The 23573-nt window shown below is 41.4% G+C and overlaps 1 protein-coding gene across 4 annotated transcripts in view; it reads left to right on the top strand.

The window, feature by feature from the left end:
* The window catches only part of PAX3 (paired box 3), a 129967-nt gene extending 121347 nt beyond the window's left edge, over positions 1-8620 (top strand). For all 4 annotated transcript variants that reach the window (XM_066619218.1, XM_066619219.1, XM_066619217.1 and 1 more), the window contains 2 exons: positions 6509-6755; positions 8543-8620. In XM_066619218.1, the coding sequence (XP_066475315.1) occupies positions 6509-6755; positions 8543-8577 (282 nt within the window). In that variant the 3' untranslated portion in view covers positions 8578-8620. The remainder of the gene's footprint in view (positions 1-6508; positions 6756-8542) is intronic.
* Positions 8621-23573: the final 14953 nt, after the last annotated feature.

The raw sequence follows: 23573 nt of genomic DNA, 5'->3' as shown, positions 1-23573 counted from the left end.
CTCCCGGGGGTGCGGAGAGCCCTGCATGACCCTCCACAGGGCTCCCCAAGCTTTAGAAAGTGAAAGCGGAGCGATTGTGCCCCACTTCTGGTTTGTATTGCAAACTGGAGGCAGGGCGCAATTGCTCCGCTTTCACTTTCTGAAGGTTGGGGAGCCCTGCACAGGGCTTCCTGCACCCCCAGGAGGCTGCTGCGGGGACTGGTAAGTATATGCCAGCCCCTTAGCGATGTGATCCTGGGGATCACATCACTGCCATCCCCCTGCCCCTTAAGGGGGGCAGAATCCAGGGCCATCACGCGATCTTCCCCTGCTGCCTTCCCCACTCCCCAGCAAGGACTTACAACGGTTCTCAAACTCCCTGGGAGTTTGAGAACCACTGAGCTAGAGCCTTCTGCAATACTAATGGATGGCTTTCAAGTATAATTAAAATTACGTTGTTTGGTCCCCTCCAAGGCATGTTATATCTACTGTGCCTGGAAAAACCGGACTGTCTGGTAAGCAAATATGTTTAAAATAGAGTTTTGCAGAAATAGGATATACACTCATTAGTTATTTAACCTCAAATGTTACGCAGTGTTTAAAGGACACCTGTTGCGTTCCTGATGAGCTAAATCTTGCTGTAATTTGCAACATGGAATTTACTTTTTTTAATCTTATGCTTTCATCACATACAACATGTGGTCCCAACTTGGAGGCTTGATCCTTGACTTTGCTAGGAGCAAGACTTTAGTTTTTTGCACTTAAAAGACTAGGGCCCATCTCAGTATTAAGTTAACTTCAACTGAGATCTGTGTAGGTGGGTAAATAATAACTAAATGAAGAAGCGCACAGAACATGCAGAACCTAAACTGGACTGAAACAGAGCCTTTTCTTGCACTCTTTCTGAAATCATTTAACAAGAATGAGTGTATTTCCTGAACAGCTAACAGCGTGTGTCTGTTTTTCTCATATTTATATTCCTTTTTCCTTCCATACATGGAGGCTTAAAGTGGATTACCAGTAAAACTCACAGTGCGTACAATAAACAGTACAACAAAACAATGACATACACTTTACAAAAGCCAAAACAACATTCTTTACTGTTCTATCAGCCAGTTAAAAGAATATTAAAATTATGTTTTAGCATAATGGGGAATGTAAATAGGGCTGTTTTTCTGCAATAAAATCAAGAAACACTGCACTGCATTTCACAGGGAGTGTGTTTTTTCTTTGATGATTGCTGTTTTAATATTGCTGTATATTTGTAAAATAAAGATATATGCAGCAAAAAGTATAAGAAATACTCTCAGAAAATCTGTAACTTCATAGCTGGAAATGTCTCTGCTGCAGTCCGGCTACCTTGTCAGAAGCTCAGTGGGCTTCCAAGTCCTGTAGGCTTCCTATGCTGTGCTAAACCCAATTTGCTCCTTCTGAAGTCCTTAAGAAATGGAGATAACTCAACATGGCTCCTTAAATGGCAAGTCCTTAAATAGCTTGCCTAAAAAAGTGATTAGGTGCAAGCCAGCCATGCCCTTCCTGTAACTCCTTGTACTGTGCTATAAGGTCACGACCCATCCCACAAGAGAGAGTTTCTGCCTTTAGGCTACTTCCCTTATAGCTTTCAAAGAAAAAAGGCCCAAAATCTAATTATCTTGATGCTAATCAAATGCAGAATGAATCCAAAAGTCTCTGAAGGATCTTGGAGATGACAGTTTGGATTCTAATTTATTTATTTGTCCAGTTTTGAGGATTAGCAATCTATGGGCGCAATCCTAACCAGATCTACTCAGAAGTAAGTCCTTTTTTGTTCAATAGGACTTACTCCCTGGAAAGAGTGGTTAGAATTGCAGCCTAAAAGTCTTACTAAGGTTGGATGCATTAGCAGGCACAATCTCTATCCATTTGATAGATGACTGAAAAGTGAGATTAATTTAAATTTGTTTGCCACATGTGCAAATGGAAGGTGCACTTGGCAAAATGTACAGTTTTGGCATAATGGCTTACTTGGCAAAATGTAAGCAGTGACCATCCAAAGTTGGTGACTATTACACAGGCCTACAAAATTGAAGGTCAGAAAAGTTTTGGGGTGCCGATTCCAAAAATGGCATCCGTAAGCAGACTTATTATTATTATTAACAGTATTTATATACTGCTTTTCAACTAAAAGTTCACAAAGCGGTTTACAGAGAAAAATCAAATAACTAAATGGCTCCCTGTCCCAAGAGGGCTCACAATCTAAAAAGATGCAAAAGAATACCAGCAGACAGCCACTCGAATAGACACTGCTGGGGTGAGATGGGCTCTCCCCCTGCTAAAAAAAGAGGAGCACCCACTTGAAAAAGTGCCTCTTACCCAATTAGCAGGGGTTAAACTGCTAATTAGCAGGGGTTAAACTTAGAACTGCAATTGATTCATAGTGTAAAACCTTCAAATACACTGGTAGGGAGGAAGATTTGTGAGCATATAGCATGAACTCCAGAAAGTACACTTGAGGCTCTTTCATGCAGCAGTTGTGATAGTGGTGGTGGTAGGGAGGTGCACTCCCCCAGTTCCAGCAGGGCCAGGTTGGTTGTCAGTTGTGAAGCCAGACTTCCAGGCAGATGCTGGCACCTCCTGTAGGCCTCAAATATTGAGGTGATGAGGTTCCAAGCTCACCAGATCCTTTCCCTCTGGCTCCAGACTCTTTCCTGGCTCCTGATGCTGGAGTGAGGAAGAGGAACATCTTTATTGGTCACTCCCCATTCCCTTTGTGTGGGAATACCTGGACCCCTTACCCTTTCACAAGGTGCTTGTGGTCCTATTCACTTGTTCATTCTCCCTTAGAAAACAAGTGAAAGACTCCTGAATGTATGCTGTGTCCTTGCTGGTTGCTTACATGAATGATCCAGTGTGACAATTACAAGGAACAATAGACAAATGCTGAGTGAGCAGAGGGCAGGGCTTGGGCTACAGCATATATTCAGGAAGAGGTCCTTGTGTGCTCACTATCCACAAGAGAGAAAATCACCTGTGTCACAAGAACCCTGAGTGCATCTCCATGACTTCTGCAATAGAGCCATAGTCAGCAGATGTCCTTACCTGGGTGGGTGTGGGCCTGTGCATGTCTCTCTCTCCCCCCCCCCCCACTGTTCAGGAGTCAGTTTGCTGCATGCCCTGGGAAAACCTCTGCACTAACCCCCCCTCCAGCTTACCGGGGTGGTGGTGATGGGTGGCAACTTCTCCTCTCATTCAGTAGAAGCATTCCCTTGAATTCCCTCCATAATTTTGAGGGATACTCCCATTTATAGAGTGCCAGTCATAGTAGTAGTATGAGTCTCTCAGACTACTTGAGTGACTACTGCCACAAGTAGAGTTCAGGGGTATCTTCTGATCGATGTGAGCCCTTGGCCAGTATCTGACCTGGCTGACCCCTCACACTGCCCCTTCATTAACATGCCACAGACTTCTTGTAAACATTTTAAAGAGATGTACCTTGATACCCAAAATTTGTGAGGACATAATCCTAAAGAAAAGGTTTTTATTTGAAGTTCTTCTTCTGTGAACATAAGGCAAGGCACTTCTGTTCGTGCAAGATGGAGGGTGAGTTTTGCTATTCTCCTTTAATTCTGCAGCCCTTTGTGTCCCATTCAGTGCTGTTCTTTGGGAGGGGGTGTCCCCTGATGACCCCAGAATTGAAATTTGGCAGACACAGAGGATTGCAATACTGAATTGTCACTGGGAAGTTATCTTCCATGAGCTTCCTTCCAAGCATGTTCCTTAGGATAAAACACCCTTTGGGAGTAAATTGCATTGAAGTGAGTGGAACTTGTATTGATAGAAATGTGTTTAGATGAAGATCATACATGTTAAACAGCTGAAATGGGAAGTTTTCAACACAGAACTCACAAATAGCCACATAATGTCTTTCTATCGTTTTACGAACTGGGGGAAAAAACGTCCATTAATCTGCAGCGATCATCTAACCCTAGAATGTGCTCTTTGAAAAAAGGATTTCCCATTTCAAGTTTTACTGATGGATCTGGTGCCCCTAGGTGTCTGAGAGTCTGTTGATACAAAACAAAAACAAAATAAAAACCTCTCCTTGAACTTGAACAAGGCATTTTGAGTACTTTGGGCTATCTTTGATCTTGCAACTGGTTTTAGTTTCCCTTGTAAATAGAAAGTCATCATTTCTCAATCAAGTGTAAGGAAAGTTGCAGCTTAGATTTCATGCTCTTTTTTTGGTCATCAGTGTGCACAGCTTCTAAAATGTTCTTTCTCCAGACATAAGCAGGCTCAGTGCTTTCCTGTTTTGATACATTTGGTGTTAAGGAGAGTCAAACGCTTAAAACTACACAGTTTCACAGTGACACCTGAACATGCACAAAACATATAATGGCAATACTGCCTTTTACATGGAGCTGCTTTGTAGGATAGGAGGAGTGGAACATTTTAGTAGGATAAGAGTGTGTTGATATTAGAAATGAAAGGATGGTGTGACAATGACCCGGTTCAGACAAAATAGGATGACCCGCAGCTAAGTTGAGTGCAGAACTTAGGATGAGAGCTGATGGTCATTCACACATTAACTTTATTAATTTTCATTTTCATTTAACATATAACTTATTCAAAAAATAAGTACAGGGTGAGGGAGGGGGAGTGGCAGCAGGAAATCTAGGCATGCGCACTGCTGCTGTGGAAAAGGTAGTGTCCGCTACCCTGGTGCTCCTGTTTTGTTTGTCTGGAGATGCTGTGATGGCGCTTATGTAGATAGTCAACCCAGGCTTTCAGGGTAAAATTTAGAGACTTAAATTTCTAGACTTAGACATGAATATATATAGTAATTGTTTGCTTGTGTGAATATGCTATGTCTGCAACATCCTCTTCCCATTGCCAACTCTCTTTCCTCTTCTGGATCCTGTTTCAAAAACCATTTTTTTCTGGGCCACTATTTAGATTGTAACCCTTGTAACTAGGACTTGTGTGTAAGTTTTATGATCTTTAGATGTGTTGGACTTAATTGAGTGTCAAACAGTAAGTAGCAGCAGGATACAGCAGGTTTAGTGGTTTAGTAATACCGTTGTGAGCTGGTTCAGACAATACTCTGAACCATTCCTAGCATTGATACATATGTCTTTCCCCCCAACTTGGCACTAGTTGTGCAGGTGGCAATTCTACTTTAAATATTAAAATGTTTAAAGTAAGATTAGTAACTGGGGAGCGTTTCGGATGAATTACCACATAGTGGGCACAATCCTAACCAGGTCTACTCAGAAGTAAGTCCGATTTTGTTCAAATAGGCTTACTCTCAGGAAAGTGTGGTTAGGATTGCAGCCAGTGTTTCTCAAACAATGGGTCGAGACTCATTATGTGAGTCGCGAGTCAATTTCAGGTGGGTCGCATAACACCTAGTGCAGCCACCACTGAAAGTATGGGAAGAGGGGATGCTGGAGAGGGCTTTGTGGCTATTTTGCTTGTGTCAAGTTTGTAGCTGGGCTTTTTTTTCTTTCTGATACACTTTGCTATTGGAAAATGGCAGAGAAATAACCCAACTTATCGCTGCATTCTCAGGAAAACATTCTGGCACCACAATGACTGCGCTTCTTGCTTGATGATGTCACTTCTGGCCATGACATAATTTCCAGGTTAATGGCCTCACTTCCAGTGGGTCCCAGACAGACTGTCATTCTAAAAAGTGGTTTCCCAGTGCTAAGTTTGAGAATTAGATGGTGATGAGTCAGTTCATGGGATACATGCATGGCCACGCTCCTTCACCATGCAATTAAGGGATTTGGATCGAATTATTATCCATACTGGCCATATGACTTGCTTTGTAGTGTTGTCTGTAAATTACAGAAGATGTGCCTCAACAAACATTTGTCTGTTGGGCAGGAATATATTTTCATATGACTAGATCTTTTCCCCCACAAGATGATCTTTTCTGTCACCTAGTGGTTGATGACAGCCAACTACATCTTGGAGAGATATATAGATGAAATATAGATGAAATATATATTTCATTCAACATATGATCAGATTGAATTCAAATGTACATTTGGATTGCCTTTAATCCTCAGTTGACTAGCCCACAATCTTAAGAAAGTCACCCCAAAGTGACTGGAAAAAAGCAAACACACCCCACCTTCTTGAGGGAAGACCTCCTATTTGTGAATCTATTCTTAGAACTAGTCAGTAAGAGTGATCATGTTGGTGGTTTATTTGGGGAATATCAGTGGTATTTTTAAAGATTGTGATTTGGTTAACTTTAGTGTATTTATAGTATGGAGAGCAAGAATATCATTGTGACATGTATCAGACATCATAAAAAGAGGCTTTCCCATATGAAAAGCCTTTCCTATTTTTTACTTTTTTTTTTAATACCACCATTACATTTGATATAAATCTATTTCTTTTTAGAATTACAGGTCAAATATCAAGTAATAGGTAAGCCACAAAACAAAATAGCAGACCTGTGTATTCTTGTGCAGTTCATAATGTAGTTTGTCATCCCTATTAACTTTTTCTTTTCCTGTTTTCCTCTTTATTTTAGGTAATGGGCCTCTTGACTAACCATGGTGGTGTACCTCATCAGCCCCAAACTGACTATGCCTTGTCACCTTTAACTGGGGGCTTAGAACCAACCACAACAGTATCAGCTAGTTGCAGTCAAAGACTAGACCATATGAAAAGTTTAGATAGCCTGCCTACATCCCAGTCCTACTGCCCTCCAACATACAGCACCACTGGTTATAGTATGGATCCCGTCACAGGATATCAGTATGGACAATACGGTCAAAGTGAGTATTTAATACACGTGAGCGGGTTTCTGGGTTCTGTCCGTCTTTACCATTTGCTAGCATCATATTCTAGCATGAACAACAAACTAAAAATTTGGAACTTTTTTCCAAAAAAAAGTACCAGGGATTGGCTGTCAGACCTTCTGCATGCAAAACAGAGAGGAGTCCACCTCTGAACTACAGCCCCTCCCCCTACAACTCTTTAGCTGACCTTGACCGTAAAAATACCATTTCACATCCTTTTCCGCCCAGAAAAGTAACATTGTGATAACCCACATTACATGATGAACGTTATGTATACTTTATTGCAAAAGATGTTTATTTGCTTTCATATTTTAGAGTCAAAGAAGCTGGCAAAATATAAAATATCACAACGGTACATTTAAACCCGCTAAGTCTAAGCAAATTAAAACCATAGACAAAGTTGAAAATGGCTTCAAAGTTTCAAATTGGCAGCACAAGGCCATTAAAAGACAGCACTGAAAAAGCCTGCTGAAAGAGATGAGTTAGTACTGTCTGTCAGGAGGCAACCAGAGATGGAGTCATGTGTATGTTCCTTTGAGGGCGTCCCAAACTTTGGCACCACAACAGAGAAGCCCTGTCCCTTGAGCCCACACACTACATTTCGGATGTACATAAAGCTGAGCCTCTGAAACTGAGCCCAGTGCTTGGACACATTCATATTACCAGCCTAATACCCTAATCCAGCCTCAGACTGAATGCAGAGTTAGCAAGCCTCTGTATTCTCAGTGGTCATGCAGTTCTCTAGAAAGAGAGACAGAAGGCTATTTCATTGCATCACCATCCAGGTGGGCAACTCCTATGCTAACATTGATGCCATCTATTAGTGCAAACATTATGGTTTTGGAACACATGTGCTGTTTCTAGAATAGTTAGGGGGGTTGTGTACAAACCCACAAAAGAGATATAAGCAGGCATGGTGGAATCTGACATATAAATTCAGATTGTTCAGAATCAATCATTATTCTTAGAACTGAAAATGTTGGCAATTATTTGTAATCAACCTGAATTAAAATTTGATAGGACTTTTGAACCTGGGTAAGTTTGCCTTGCCGTTTTTGACCAGATTGTGGGTCACCAGTTGACCATCCCTGATACACCCATCCCAGTATGCTTGTTTCTTGGACCTTCTCTCCTAACTTTCAGCCCAGAAGGGTCCCCAAGATGGCTTACTGAAAGAAATAATGTACAATTAGTTCATTAGAAGAAATTAAGACCACAACGAAACTAGTAAGAGTGTATATTTTGCACATGAACGGCAATGCATACATCTTCAGTAATTAAAAAGAGACACAAGTGTTTTTTTCCTGTTTGTTACAAAAATACTGCACAGCTAAAGCAAATGCATGCTCTTCCTTTCATAGTACAGCTACATTTTGCTGCTAAGATAGTGGATTGTTCCAGCAAGATTTCTGCTGCATAATTATTTTCTAAAGTGATGTCAACAACATCTTGATGTTATTAATTGTTGAGACATGAAACCTGATTGCCATTAGGTAAAACAGAGGGGTTGTCCAAAATGAAATAACCACTGGCATTTCACTATTAGAAACACATGTTCTTAATGAGGTCAGCTCAAGAATCATTATAGTGTATAATCCCAGATACATAGAGTTTTGTCAAACTTGTCCTAAGAATAAAAATATTAGTCCCTTTCCTTTGATATGGCAGTATTAAATATGACAATGTCAACCTGTAGTTGACACTGCCCCTTGCAGTGAGGTTGTCACAGCATGACTTAAAAAGCTTCTTTTGCTTTCTTACAGGTGCCTTTCATTATCTGAAGCCAGATATTGCATAAATGAACTGTCCACTTCAAGTTAAAGCCAACCTTGTTCCTGGTCTCACTCCAATATTTGGAATGGAGCGATCTTCTCACCAAAATGAGGTCCAGGATGGAATGATCGCACGAGAGATAACGGGACTGTTATGTACTTTTCTCCAATCAGTGCTTTCAATAAGACATTTGGACATACTGGGTAAAGCAGCTCAGAAGACAAAGACCACGAGCAAGAGCAGAAATAAAATGCAGCATTGATTTGTATAAAAAATGGCAGAGTGTTTGAAACTGCTGGCTAAAGCAAGCATTCCATTTTTAGGTCGTTGAAGAAGCATGGATTAATTTGGACACAATGTTCTAAAATGTGGCAGCTGAATGCTGCAGACTCCAATCTCTTTTAATGTTCAATGCCGTCTTTGGACTCTGCTTCAATTGGCAAAGCATGGGCTGGAGAACACTGTTTTTTACACACTGGAAACTGACCTCGAAAGGAAATGTTTAAGGTCTGTAGGAAGCTAGACTAGATGTTTGAAGACTTCCAGAAATAAGTTATTGGTTATCTTCTTGTTCTTTGTAATCATGTTGTTGATAAGTGTCACATGCGAGGGTCTTTCTTCCTTGCATCACAGCAAACGAGATGTTGTGTAACATGAAGAAATGTTTTGCAAGGTTTTTGTGTGTGAAGTTTTCCTAGTCCATGTTACCTCCTGGAAGAAACAAGCAAAAAATACACAATACCTTTGATTTCCATGACTGCTTAACAATGTGCAATATGGCGTACCTCACCAAGCTTTGGTCACATCCAAGGCATTATATATAGAATCAAAATTATATTTTTCCAGGTACTTTTATTTTTGCAGTACAGAATTCATTCGTATAAGACACTGAGGAGTCACAGTCTCTTGTTAAATGATGGATCTCTGATTTATTAGTTCAACAGGTGATCATTTTGGGGAGATAATACATTTAAAAATTCTTATGTTTACATTAGTTTTAGCAAAGTGCAGGACATAAATCATTATGTCTCTGTAGTTATCATATAATGTTAAATTATACAGTGGCATCCAACATATAAAAGAATTCAATGGAAACCAAGGTTTACATACATTGATTGTTGTGACATTTTCAAATGTCAATAAATTTGTTTTTTGAAATGTTAGGAGGTACAGAAAAGATGGCAGACAGTGTTATTTATTTTTCTTTATTCTTGGAACAATGAGTGAGGTAGGGCACAAATACATTCCTTGTAGCATCCAAGTCAATGAAAGTAGTGAGTTAGTAAGATTAGGTTATAGTACAGAGATTAGTTCACACATTGGTCTTAAAGGGTGATGGAACAAAATACTATCTTTGTGTTACAGCCTCTACCAACAACACATGTGTTGTAAAAAAAAAAAGTCTCATATTAAAAAAGTGCGGTAAATATTTACTATTTATAATGAATAAACAGCTATGGAAACTTGCCAAGCACTCCTAGTGTTTTATCTTAAATTGTGGGAGCTGCAGTGATACCGTTTAAACTGACTTTATGAAATATGCTTGTTGATGTTATTAGTGTTAGTCTAGTATAGGACCATCAGTGTTTGAAAGTATGTATTATGATCAAAGAAGAGAGGTCTGTGCTTCAGGGAACGTATCATTTGAGGACAAAATTGCAGATTATGTGAGGCTTCACAATTCAAGGCTTCTGAACATTTTTCTCTCAGGACGTTTTCCTGCCAAAAGTAAAATCGCCCCCCTCCCCATGCTGTTTTTACTTCCACAAAAAGAAAAAAAAAAGTAATCACTCATACCTTGTATCTTTTCCTTGGGGAGGGGGGGGCGTACTTTAAGCAGAACAAAATGAGTGGAAAAGGTTAAAAAGCTCTCCACACACTGATTTCCTCCTTTACAGAAGTTGTGAAAAGAATGACATCTTTACATGGAACTGTCAAATGTGTGTGTGTGTGTGTGTGTGTGTGTGTATCCCAATTTCTTGCACGCTGGAGCTCAGGGATTTTCATAGCATTCCCAGGCAATCTCTCATTCAGGCACTAACCACATTCAGATCTGATTAGCTTCAGCAAGTTGATTGTCTCCCATGCCTCTGGGAGACTCTGGGTCCCAGTGTGATAGTGTGAGGGACAACTGGAAGGTAAGGCAAATACAAGAATCATGTTCCTTCTCCACTGTGTGTCCCCAATGGCTCCTCCCTCCTGGAGCAGCCACAGGGCCCCCTAAAAAGAGTTGAGACTGTATCTTGGTTTGACCATGGTCCTGAAGTAATCTGCCACGGGTCTGGGTTTCCTGTGTACAAACACACAAATGCATGCACACACATACACTTTCCAAACCAACATGTTTAAAATCATGTCTACTTTCCCCTAAAAACGTTAAGATTTCTTCCAAAGAGATTACATGCAGTAGCTGGGTACATTTCATGGAGGTTTTGTGAGCACCAGTTAATTCAACCATCTTCTGATCAGGCTTTCGTGTGTTCTTCCTAATGTGACATTCCCCATGCTATATTATTTATCAGATTCTTTTTGCTGGGTCGCTGTACTGCAGAACAATTCCACTATCTAAAGTGCTGGTGGGATAATGTCTTGCATTGTTTATCAACTGCCTTTTTTACTAACTAGAATGCCAAAGGCCACTAATTGGGATCAGGTGCAGAACTGTGTCTCAGGGCATACATTCACAATTAAGGATCAGGGAGCAGTCATAGCTCAGGATAAAGCACCTGCTTTGCACGTAAGAGATCCCAGACCTAATCTCTGTCTAAAACTCTGGAGAGCTGCTCTCAAGTCATTGTAGGCAATACTAAGCTAGTTGGACGAGTGATCAACATAAGACAGCTTCCTACATTCACTGCAAGCAGGAATGGCAAAAGGGGTGTGTGTGTCAAACACTAGCTAAGGATCACACCTATTGGAGGCCTGGGCCTTTAACCCTCAGTACCAGTGGCAGGGGTTTGGCCAAAGGCTCCCAGCAACTGATGCCAACACTGGTAACAAGATGTCCCAGAGTACAGATTCGGATCTAGAATTTATTTTCAGTACCAGAACTGACTTAGTTCTTTCACTGCCCTTCCAGTCCTGGGTGCTCTTCAAGCTTTGCCTAATTCAGCCACCCAAAAAATTGAGGAAGCCTTTTTGTTGTGGTTGTCAGCAGCTTCTGGGAATCAGAAATCTTAGCTGAATTATAGAAAACCACCCAGAGATCTACCAGTAGATCCCAGTCGATCTTCACCCTGCCCTCATTCTAAAATAAAATAAAGGTCAACTGAGGACTGCTGGGAAGTCATTCCATCTGTCCGGAAGCCTTCTTAGAAGCCTTGATGCCAGGTGGATGGGGGTAGAGGCTGGTTGTGGTTACCCCATGCTAGAAAAGTAAAAAATGGGTCTGAAGATGCTCACTGGTGCTTTCTAGCATTCCATGTCTCATAGGCACAGAAAGTAGGTTTGTGGTTTAGCCCTGTTCTAACTGAGCCCTGAAAACAGGTAGCTCCAGTCCAGCATCTTCTCCACTGAGCTAAAAAAGAACAATGGGGAGAAAGAAAAATGCATTCTTTACAAGAAGGGGGGGGGGACTTTTCTGTAAAGAGGCTTTACATTACAACAAAGGTAAATGATCCCCTGGGCTTATATAATTTCAGATGTCTGCAGCATAAAGCCGTTGTGGTCAGGCACAGTTTATTATCAAGCCTCTCGGGCAATGTCACGAAAAATCAAAATACAAGTGAGAGAACATATTTCATTTGACCTTCACAGACTAATTTAATCAAGTTAGCCTGATGCACAAATATGAAAGAACATCTGCTGATAAGGACAGAACTGTAGCTTCCTTGTCTTGGATTTCCTAGTAGCTCAGAGGCGTCATTAACTATTCAGAGTCCTCTGCAGGTCTGAGACTAGTTCCAAAATGCCAAGATGTCTGTTTCTGTCTCCTGGTCTTTGAAGTGAATAGGATTTTTTCTTCTTTTATTCTGTGTGCATTTATGGAACTAAGATGTACAGTATTTCCATATTCCTATAAAAGTTTTGCACTCTTTAGCTACATTGAACTTTAGCGACATTGATCATGTGCTTTCCCGGGAGCAAACCCCACTGACCACAGTGAGACTTACTTCTGAGTAGACAAGCATAGGCATGAGCTATGGAATTTTCACAACACAACACCAACTTGCATAAGGTTAATGACCTGAAATCACCTTCTTGCAAATAGTTTCATATATTACAGAAAGGATCGTGTGCAAGCAAGATAGATTAAAATAGATTTTAAACAAGGTTTCAAATTTAAACTGGGTTAAAACATTTCATTGGGTTTCTCTTTAAAAAGAATGTTTGTTTTATAATGAAATCTGAATCATAGAAGCAAACACTGACACTCAATTTATGATCCCTTTTCAAGCACACTGATTAAAAGCCTTTTTTTATGTAAAAGAAGAAGCCATCAGAACAAAATTTGATTTCTGAGGCAAGTGTTAAAAAGATGACGCAATTGGTCATGTATGTATCACTTTATAGCAAGTTACGATTATCTATTGCTATCAGCCAAAGATTGTGATCATTTATGAGGTTTGTGTGCTCCCACATTCCTCGCATGATCTTGTGAGACAGTAAGAAATATGCTGACAGGGCTAGTATACCTGGTGCTAGGTAGTTGCACCTGCTTCCACTCATTGCTGTATCACTCCCTTTCTTATGTTCTCCCAGTTTCTTATGTTCTCCCAGTGACTTTAGATCACCTGTCCACCCTGTGAAAAATGTGTGTGTGTGGGGGGAGGTTATTCTGCCAGGGAGGCAGATCCAGGACACCTCTCCGAAAATAACAATACACATACCTTATAATAATAATAATAATAATACAGGTATTTATATACCGCCTTTCTTGGTCTTTATTCAAGACTTTATTCAAGGTGGTTTACATATGCAGGCTGATTAAATCCCCGTAGGGATTTTTACAATTGAAAGAAGGTCTATCTTTCAAAAACCACAACAGCCCAGATGTTTCACTCTGATCTGGTTTCACATTCTGGCCTCCATCCTCCCACGCTCAGAGCAGATGGAATAGCTCGGCTTCAGCTTGTCAGCTGCTTCAAGGTCGCACGGTGCCGGTGGCCTCGAACTGGCGGCCTTGAGGATGTTATCTTCAGGCAAATGGAGGCTCTACCCTCTAGACCAGACCTCCTGCCCAGAGATTATAAGAAGAATCTCTGCCCCTTATCCAGAGATTATAAGAAGAACTGTATGCCACTCTATAGTTCTCACACTGGAAATCCTGTTATGAGAGGCTCCTCTTATTCAGGAAAGTTATGATGCCAAGAACATTTCTGGAATAGGCTTAATTTAATATTGACAAAGACAAGTTGCCCCCATTCATTAGACGTGATCGTTTTAGGAGCAACTACTGTATACAGTAGTTTGACTTTTATAATGATAATAGAGAAGCACATGGAAGCACATTTAGCTACCATATTAAAAATGGTAGCTAAATGGAATTCCCAGAGGCATTTGTATTGTGGCTGTTAGGAAAGAGATGAACTAGGTGTCTCATTGGTCTGATCCGGTAGGGCTGTTCTTCTATTGTTAAATGTGTAAGAGTAGCATCTTGAATTACAGTAAGTTTCGAACTGTCTACTGAAATCCCTCCCACCCTCAGCAATCTGAACTGGTATGCCTTTTCTGGGCTAGCTTACAAAACACATAAAGCATAAGGGCTGTTGAAATCCTGACTTGGTGTTACAGGCTTGTTGAATAGTGATGTCTGCACTGAAAACTGCACACATTCTTATTTGAGACAGATAAGCCAGGCAAACAGGAATGGGCATGACGCAAATGTCAGGAGGGATCCAGCAGAATGGCTTGTGGTGATTGTGATATGGCTACACACCAGCATCAGATTGATTTAATTGTCATAGACCCTCTCCAAGGAATTCTGGGAACACAAGTTTGGAAGGCGAAAGAAAGAATTTGTGAAAGAACTATCAGCTCTCTCACCAAACCACATTTTTTAAGACTGATAGTTTAAATTGGAGATAAGCAGAAATTCCTGATTATAAAACAGGAATTCACAACTATGATTGTCTGTTCCCACATTCAGTTTAGGATTGCCAGCTTTGTTCACTGGCCCTTGCTTCTCCACCTTTGACAGCAACTTTATCTGTGTACATTAGCAGATAATGCTTAATTCCAGAGGCAGACCTCCCATTATGGACTATGGGGCAAATGCCCCAGGTGTGAAACTTTAGGACCCCACGGAAGCCTCTCTCTTTTCTGGTGGAAGCCAGAAAAATGGAAGCACAGTTTAAAGCCTCCAGGAAACCTCAGGAAGCTTCCCCGATGCAACCTGTGATCACATGAGGCTCCATGAGTCTCAAGTGAGTGGGGGGGGGGCGCGTTGGATTTGCACCCAGGGGGCATCCTCATCCGGCAGGGGGGACGCTATCTCGGTGCCCCAGGGCGTGAGGCTGGGGAGATCCACCACTGCTTATTTCCATGCATTGAAGAATGTCACTTGCGGATCTCTGCAGTTCAAAGGGAGGCTAATGGCACAAGAGCAAGTAAGGCCAGTTTTTTTCTGATCAATGGGCAATCCTACTCCTGAAGCAAAAGAAGAAGGCGGTGTAAAGCTTGGAAAGCTTGGTCAAAAGTGTCTAGTCCCTGTTCTGATGAACAACTCAAATGATGATGATGATGATGATGATAAGAACAACATTTAAACAACAATTTTCATATGGGCTGCCCTTTCAGCAGTAACACCTCAGCATGGCTCAGCAGCTGAGAGCCTGAGGGCTGAATAAAAAGCTTCCGCAGGCCGCATCCGGCCCCTGGGCCTTATGTTTGACACCCCTGGTCTTGACAGATGCTTGGATACTATTTGACTTTTCTTCATCAACGAGGTGTACAAACATTGTCCATAAAGCTCAGAGTATGGAATGGAAAGGTTTTCCTTGTTCTTCAAAGGAGTTAGCTATGTGCTTCAAGGCTTGCTGAGCTTATTTGACACCATGGACTAGACCTCAAAGCAGCTGAACCAATGGCACTCAGAGAGTATGCTTCTTACAGCACCATCCTATGCTCCATTTACCTCTACTTGCCTGGAAGTAAACTCCACTGAACTAAATTGACTAGACATGCATCGGCCTGACTAGACATGCATAGCCCTATGCTATTAAGCACCTGATATTCTTGTTATGATAACAAAAACATTGCAGGTAGTCAGGTACCAGGTTGCTCAGGGATGTTGGGCAAAATTTTGCAGCAGGCACCCCTGCCCACCCCCTGCTGACATATAATATATGATCAGTGCTGCAGTTTTATTTTTGGGGGTGAGGGTGAGGTGGGCCCTCTGATAGATACGGATGTTCAACTTGACCCGGCCAACCCCTAATGCCACTCCTGGTCCCAAGTAACCCAAAATTGTCTGGGAGATTGTCTTTGGGGGCTTGCTTGATGAGAAAAATAAAGCATATTCTGCTGTGCTTTCATTTAAATTATGTGAAATTGTTGGAAGGTAAGGAAAGCAAAGAGATGGGAGGGTTGATCATAGCAGTCAACTGGCTCCTAGTGCACCCATCTCTGGTGAGGCCAAGGACACTCTCAGCCAAGAAGTTTTAGCTCATGGGCCTGACTATCTGTCAAACTACAGGGCTATTGCTTCTATTCTGATTTTGCTCAAATTCATCAGGGGAGATTAGCTATGACAGTTTATTCAGTGACTAAATCTTGATATTTTTTCAGGCTTAATTCATAACATAACTGTAAGCTATTGCCCTGTGTTTATATTTCCCATCCATTTCTCACATTTCCAAAGCAGACTGATATGCGATCCTCGAAGTTTAGCTTGCATAATTGGCATTTTTCTAGGACCAAAAGGAAACAAATGTCTTATCCCCCCCATATTTATTTAATTTCTGGAAAACAACAAGTAACATGGTTAATCCACTGTTTGATCTTGGTTCCCTCTGCTGAGTGTTCATTTCTCTTTTAATCTTATACTTTCTTTTTAATCTTCATTCATTGTCCCTGCCATCACTAGAGGAATTTCTTTTCCTGGAAGGATCCTATGAAAATTGCAGTGTGGGATTAGAAGCCCAAGCCTTATTTTTTCATTTCTAAATGTGCAGCTATGGCCATTCCATCCCTAAATGCAGTCAGCCCCAATCCTCTGGTATTCCGCACATGAAGGAAAAGTTGCCCTCATTTCAAAAGAGCTTACACCCAAGCCAAACTCAAAAGCTTTCTACCAATTTGCCTTCCTGAAATTTCTGTTTAACTTCCTTGTTTGCCCCTTTACATTGGTGTATTTCATCCTAAAAAGTCATTTACTGATATAATAGATCTTAAAACTGGGGTGTAATCATTTTTAGCTCAAGTAGTTCCATGTTGTGGAGCAGCTGATAAATGTAATTATGCAGGTTCATCATTTAATGAGCTAGACTTTGAACTGTACCACATCCTGCCATTAATATAAATAACAGGTATCTTTTGTGCCTCTTTTTGATTTCTTAGATCTGTGAACCTAGGGCATTTGTTCCCAACCTGTGGTTTGTGGATTACAGGTGGTCTGTGAGACCTGAGAAGTGGTCTGCGAGGTCTCAGGAAAATTCACTTCCGGTGTCTCACCCAGCAAGCAATCTCCCATGGACCACCAATCAGGGCAGAGAATGGATTGCCCATGGCTATAACCACTGAAGTGTCAGCTGTGGCTGTTGGTGGTCTGTTCTCTGTCCTCTCTGATAGTCTGTGGGGGAGTGTTGGGGGATAGACCACCAGAGTGGGTGGAGACCAGACACCTCACAGCTACATGTGGTCCATGACGATTCCAATTTTTGCCCCAGTAGTCCATGGGGTCCTAAAGGTTGGAAACCACTGACCTACGGGGTTAGATTAACATTCAGAAACTATACTACTGAAATACTTGGATTTAAACCATTTCTGCCCAACCTTTCATATGCACAGCAGGGATCAAATGTATACCTGTGGGCTGGGTAGAATAGGTTTAAACTTATGAACCATCCAATTCTATAAAACTATAGTTGCTGCACTGACATCCTATCACTCACTCAGAATGATCTAGTTCTGCCATACTTGCAAAATGGCACAGCTTCTTTCTAAGCATCATCGGCCCAGAGCCTAACCAACTTTCCAGTACTGGCATAGTGGTGTCAGTGGGGCATATGCTGCATCCTGCAGTTGGGTGGCACTCACGGAAGCCTCTTCAAAGTAATGAAATATTTTTTCCCTTACCGCAGTGCTGCATTGCCCTTATGTCGGTGCTTGGCTGGAAAATGGGTTAGAATTGCGCCCTTATTTGCTGAAAGTTCCACAAGGTTGCACCCAGTTCTTTGGGCTTCTCAGATATGAAAAAAGCATTCCTACAACACTTTTAAGGTCTGATGAATCATGTGCAATCCTATTTAGAAACAAGTGCTGTTCATATACCATGGTGTATGTTTTAGATGTCTGCAAATATTATAGCTGCATTACTTGTCGGCTGCCATCCTAGGACAGCAGTACATTTTCAGTAGAAAAGTATGCTATTTGTATAATCCAGCAACAATCTGGAAAGCCAAAGTCAAAAACATAACCCAAGACTTCAATTTCATTTAAAAATCCACGTAATTATGAATTGTTTGACTCCAGACGTGGTTTGCACTTATTTAAAAGCTTATTCTTCCTCCCAGGTGAAATCCACCTGAAAACACTTCCTTAGTATCAATGAACCCAACGACTGGATCCTTAATTTTGTGCATCTTGTCCCATTCAGTAGTAAGGGAGTGAATGAGGCAGTGCACGCGAGTAAGGTGAGTAGAACATGGTCCGAGTTGAGAACAAGATTTGGTATTGCTTTCTCTAGAAACGTTTTTGCAATTGTTCTTTATGAGGAGTTTGCATCATTTTAAAGGCTAATTTTAAAACAAATAGTTAAAATGTAGAGGCGGTGCATTTCTCCTATAAATCGTACAGTCTACACATATAACATTACAGGCTTTACTTTCATCTTTCTTTTTACAACAAACCCCTAATGACAAATGCAGGCTGTATAAGTGATACTGATATACCCGCAATCTTAGCATGTGAATTAGTCATCATACAGTCAGTTCAGGGGTCAGGCTTAGAGAAACAGTGCATGGTTGGCAAAGTGCTAGCCGGCTGAGGTGCTTTCCACTTCAAAGTCCCCGGGCTGGCTCCCTAGAATTCAGATCACAGGAAGAAACAGCTGGCATTGTCATTTGTGGCAGCCCGGCTCATTTTTTTTCCCTTTCTGCAGCCAGATAAGGTTTCACTCCTTTGTAAAACAACAATTTACTTTAGAATGACTTAAGCCTGTAAAACACAATGGGAAGCAGGGACCCACACAACCCCCTGTGCTTTGCTATTATCATGCAAGCAGACATGACCTGTGACAACCCATGCTGGAGACAACTTAACCCATTGCTCTTTTTCTCCAAATACTCCATGCAACCCACTTGTCACTGGCAGTCAAGTATTTAATTTCCCAGGAAATATTTACAAGCAACTCTCCCTTAGGCAATTTCTTTCTTGCATATTCCCAAGGCTCTGGGGAGCATGGCTATAAAACATTGCTCTTCATCCATAAGTAAATGAATACCTTAGCTGTTTCATCTCTGATGACCTCAGATTATGACTGAACTTCACAAAATCATTCATAATTCTGCAATTCAATAGGTCACACTGTAATGCTTCTCATGTTCGGACCTAGAATTTGATTAGGTTGTGGGTTGTTTTGGAAAGCCCTCCAACAATAATTTAGCAAAGGAAAATGCCAAGTTTTTAGCCCAAGGAAACCAAAAAGACCCACTCACAGCCCCCAGAATGAAGAAGGTCTTGTGAGAGGAGGAAAGGATAGAATTTCAGTGTGATATCTTTTAAGAAAATATTATTTTGGCCTCTTCCAAAATCTCACTTGCAGTGCCTCAATTTGCAGACATCATTCAGTATGCCTTTTACTCTGCTTCAAACATGGAAGGTATCTACTGTGACATTACGGCACACAGAAGTCATAGCAAGGCCAGTGTTAAGCAGAAGCATGGTTGGTACAAGGTGGCTGGAGGCCACAGAGAAAAAAAAACCCTGCCTTTGTGACTGACATTGACAGCCCTCCTTCCCTACTGGCCAATGAAAGCGTGCCCTATAGACTACATAATGACCAAGGGGCTTTAGGGGATGTTCTCATTTGTAGATGGGGTGCTGGCTGCAGCGATGGCATGCGTCTCTCAGTCTCTCAGCCAACTAGCAGCATCTCTACTGCAAGAACTGGAGGGCTCAGGAAGCCAGCCTCACTGGGTTGGTGCTCTGATGGGCACAGTCTCCCAGCCAGAATGGGAAAGTACAATGAAGGCAGAAACACAGCACTGCACATAAGACATGTTTATGGTTGTTCATTCATTTTTTTATCGAAAGTCCAGATAATTATACAGACATAGGCAGAGGTGAGTAAAAACCAATGCAATCACTTAGATATGGAAGCAATACTAAACCATCATCCAATTGAACAAAAGAGGAAAGATTGTTTTCAATGATACCTTTTGCATTGAAAATTTATTCCAAAAAAGATAATAAATACTCAAACAGCCCGATCCTATGCATGCCTACTCAGAAGTAAGTCCCACTGTGTTCAGTCTTATTTCCACATAAATGTGCACAGGATTGCCTTCAAAATGGCCTGACTCCTCATTAAGATGTAGTTAATGTTTCTGCCATTCTCCAAACCCATGAATTCCTCAGCCGCTGTTATGTATGCAAGTTATCCTGCATAATCCTGCATAACCAATTGGCCCAGTCTTATGGCTGGCCAATTGGGTGATGGATCGAAATCCTATCATCCGATTGGCCCTCTAGTTTAATGTATCAACAGCACTAATCATGGGGCATCTGGGCAGAGCTAAGGGGTATAAAGCCAGGGGTGTTGCCTTGTGTTTCATTGCCCGGTTCTGTTCTGAAGATGAAATAAACATGTTGAGCCGTTATCTCTATACCTTCCTTTATTCGCATGGACCAATTATTTAACAGACATCATATCTGGAAGGTGACATTTTTTTTATCTGTGGTATTATCATTACACTATCCCATTGGTATCCAACCCTCCCTCCACAGATTTCAGGGCAGCATTTTGGTTTACAATAAAGTGAATCAGGTTAGGCTTTGAGAGGCTGTGTCAAGGTCATTCAGCAAATTGCATAAACTGCATACCTGCACATGGATTTTTGACCTGGTTTTCCCACATCCAAATGCAATGCTCTGTCTAGTGGATCACAGTGAAACCTCTGTGGTGGGGTCATAATGTCCAGGTTTGATGAGAGGAGGGGGAGCTGGTACAGTTTATTGGGGCCTGATGGTCTGGAAGTGGGCCGCGAGCCCAACTATGTTGCATTTAATTTTTATTCTGCTGAGGGCCCTGAAAAAAGTTTTCACAGTCCCAGTGCTCTCAGCAACCCTGATCATGTCAAAGGGAAAATAGCAACTACCACATGTTGGAAGCTGCTTTCAGTATGAGTATTTCCACATTCAATTATTCAATGAATAATTTCATCAAAAACCATGAACATATGAATCAGACCATTGGTCCATGCACAGTAATGGCAACAGTTTCATCAAACTGGTCTTTACCAACCTTACCTGGTGATGCCAGGGATTGAGCCTTGAACCTCTGTATGTAAATCATGTGCTCTGCGGTTAGCTGTGGTCCCTTCTGCCACTTGTACTAGATTAAGAACAATAATGCGATACCACACAAAGAATAAACCATGTCCAGTGGACATTTGGTTTGGCTCATACGAGTGGCATAGCTAATGATCGTGTAGCCCGGTGCCAAGCTCAAAATGTTGCCCTGGAAGTGATGTCACAACAGGAAGTAACATCACGCCCGGGCTTTTAAAAAAGTGAAAATTGGGAGGAACCCACCTCCTCCCCCCAGCAGCTCACCACCCACTTGCTCTGCTGCCTCCCCCCAGTCAGTGGCATTGTTAAGGCATCTGTCTGCTACCTGGGGTCAAAGAAGATTTGTGCCCCCCCGACAAAATCAAATTTAATTAAGTAAATAAATAAAAAGTGTGCCCCTGATTGGTTTGAGACACTGCTGGGATGAAGAGGGATGGTTATTTTCCGTCTGCTTAAATATAAGAGGGGCACCACTTGAAAAAGTTCCTTTTTACCCGGTTAACAGGGGTAACTGTATTATGATACATGGAAACGAGAGCTGGCTCATATTAAGACCTTATTGGTTTCATGATAACATGTCTTTGCAACATGTCAATAACATAATAACTTGTCATTGGTTCTCAGAACAATCAATCTTATAGGTCAGTTTTGAGTTAAAGAAATCCACTTTTTGTTCCATAAGGCAGTTGTTTTCAATTTCTGGTTAATTGGCCATAACCTTTGATAGAATACAGATATTACAATGCAGTTTGATTCATTGCATTCTGCATTAAACTACCTTTCCAATGATATATAACATGATGGTTTTATTCATACAGACCAAGATTTTCACAATTTTGGTCACTAGTATCAAGCTCAGCTTGTAGCCCCCCCTAAAGCTTGATGCCTGGTGCAACTGCTACCCCCTGCACCCTCTTAGCTATGCCACTGGCTCATACCAAAACAAACTGTTGACTTCTGTTTTAATACTAGTATGTGGCACTAAACAAAACCATGGAAGACTCTTCCATGTTGCTTTTGCTTGTGTTATTGTTATTAATGTTGTTAACCTCTGTGCCCTTCCCTAAATGATGCAATTACTACACATATGATTGAGTCCTGAATATATTTACTTGTAGAAAAGTTTCACTGATTTGCAGGCAACGTACTTCCAAATTACTATGCTTAGGATCGAGGTCCCAGAGCTTGGTATAAGAACAGCCCCCTGGATCAGGCCATAGGCCCATCTAGTCCAGCTTCCTGTATCTCACAGCGGCCCACCAAATGCCCCAGGGAGCACACCAGATAACAAGAGACCTGCATCCCGGTGCCCTCCCTTGTATCTGGCATTCTGACATAGCCCATTTCTAAAATCAGGAGGTTGCACATACATATAATGGTTTGTAACCCATAATGGATTTTTCCTCCAGAGATTCGTCCAATCCCCTTTGAAAGGCATCTAGGCCAGATGCCATCACCACATCCTGTGGCAAGGAGTTCCACAGATGAACCACATGCTGAGTAAAGAAATATTTTCTTTGTCGTAACTCTCCTGATACTCAATTTTAGTGGATGTCCCCTGGTTCTGGTGTTATGGCAAAACTGAAGACCTATTTTCCTAATTCAGAATTTAGATTTTCATGTTCTGTCATCGATTTTAGGATAATGTTCCTAAAGAAATTAGAGAAGCAAACTATGTTATGAGTAAATACATAGAGCAAAGTCATTTTCTTTTTTCCAAAAGAAAAGGCATCCTTCAGGGCATTTGGAGCAGATAAGTAAGGGGGAGGGAGACTGATTAACCCTTTTTCTTTTATTGTTTTTCCAGTCCAAATCCTGTTCGCAGTAGCTTTCTGCCCCAAAGGGCTCCAAATTCATGTTTGCCAGAGGTTGTAGACTTACATTTGGAACAGAAAAATATGTATCTGCTAAAGGATTAAGCTCTCACCCTTCCCATCTTTTCCAAGCAAAATGTTCTCTCCCCAAAGGTGCTTTTCATTTAAAAAAAATGGACCCTGGGGCTTTGCTATGCATGTTCATTCAGATGTCCTTTAGCCCTCTGTTAACAACTTGGGTAGGCTGAAGGGCCAATGCCAGTGACTATTTCAAAAATTCCATTGATTGATTGGAGATGGGCAGGAGGTGGATTTGCAGTGGTGAATTGATTTCCAAATACTCCAGCCAGTCAAGATCTCAGCTCACTTTTGCAGGATGTAGTGAGCTACAGTCAGCAAAGCCTTCACATGACCAGTTCATCAGGTCAAAAATCTCCTTGTCATTTTAACACAGAATTTGATCCATGGAGCTTTGAATGCAAATACATTGGCTAAACTCATCTTCCTTTCACTGCAAATGTTCATTTAAGTGAGA

This window comes from Tiliqua scincoides, chromosome 3, assembly GCF_035046505.1.
Source record: "Tiliqua scincoides isolate rTilSci1 chromosome 3, rTilSci1.hap2, whole genome shotgun sequence".
In the NCBI taxonomy this organism is placed as follows: Eukaryota; Metazoa; Chordata; class Lepidosauria; order Squamata; family Scincidae; genus Tiliqua; species Tiliqua scincoides.
This window is presented reverse-complemented; position numbering and strand designations above follow the sequence as displayed.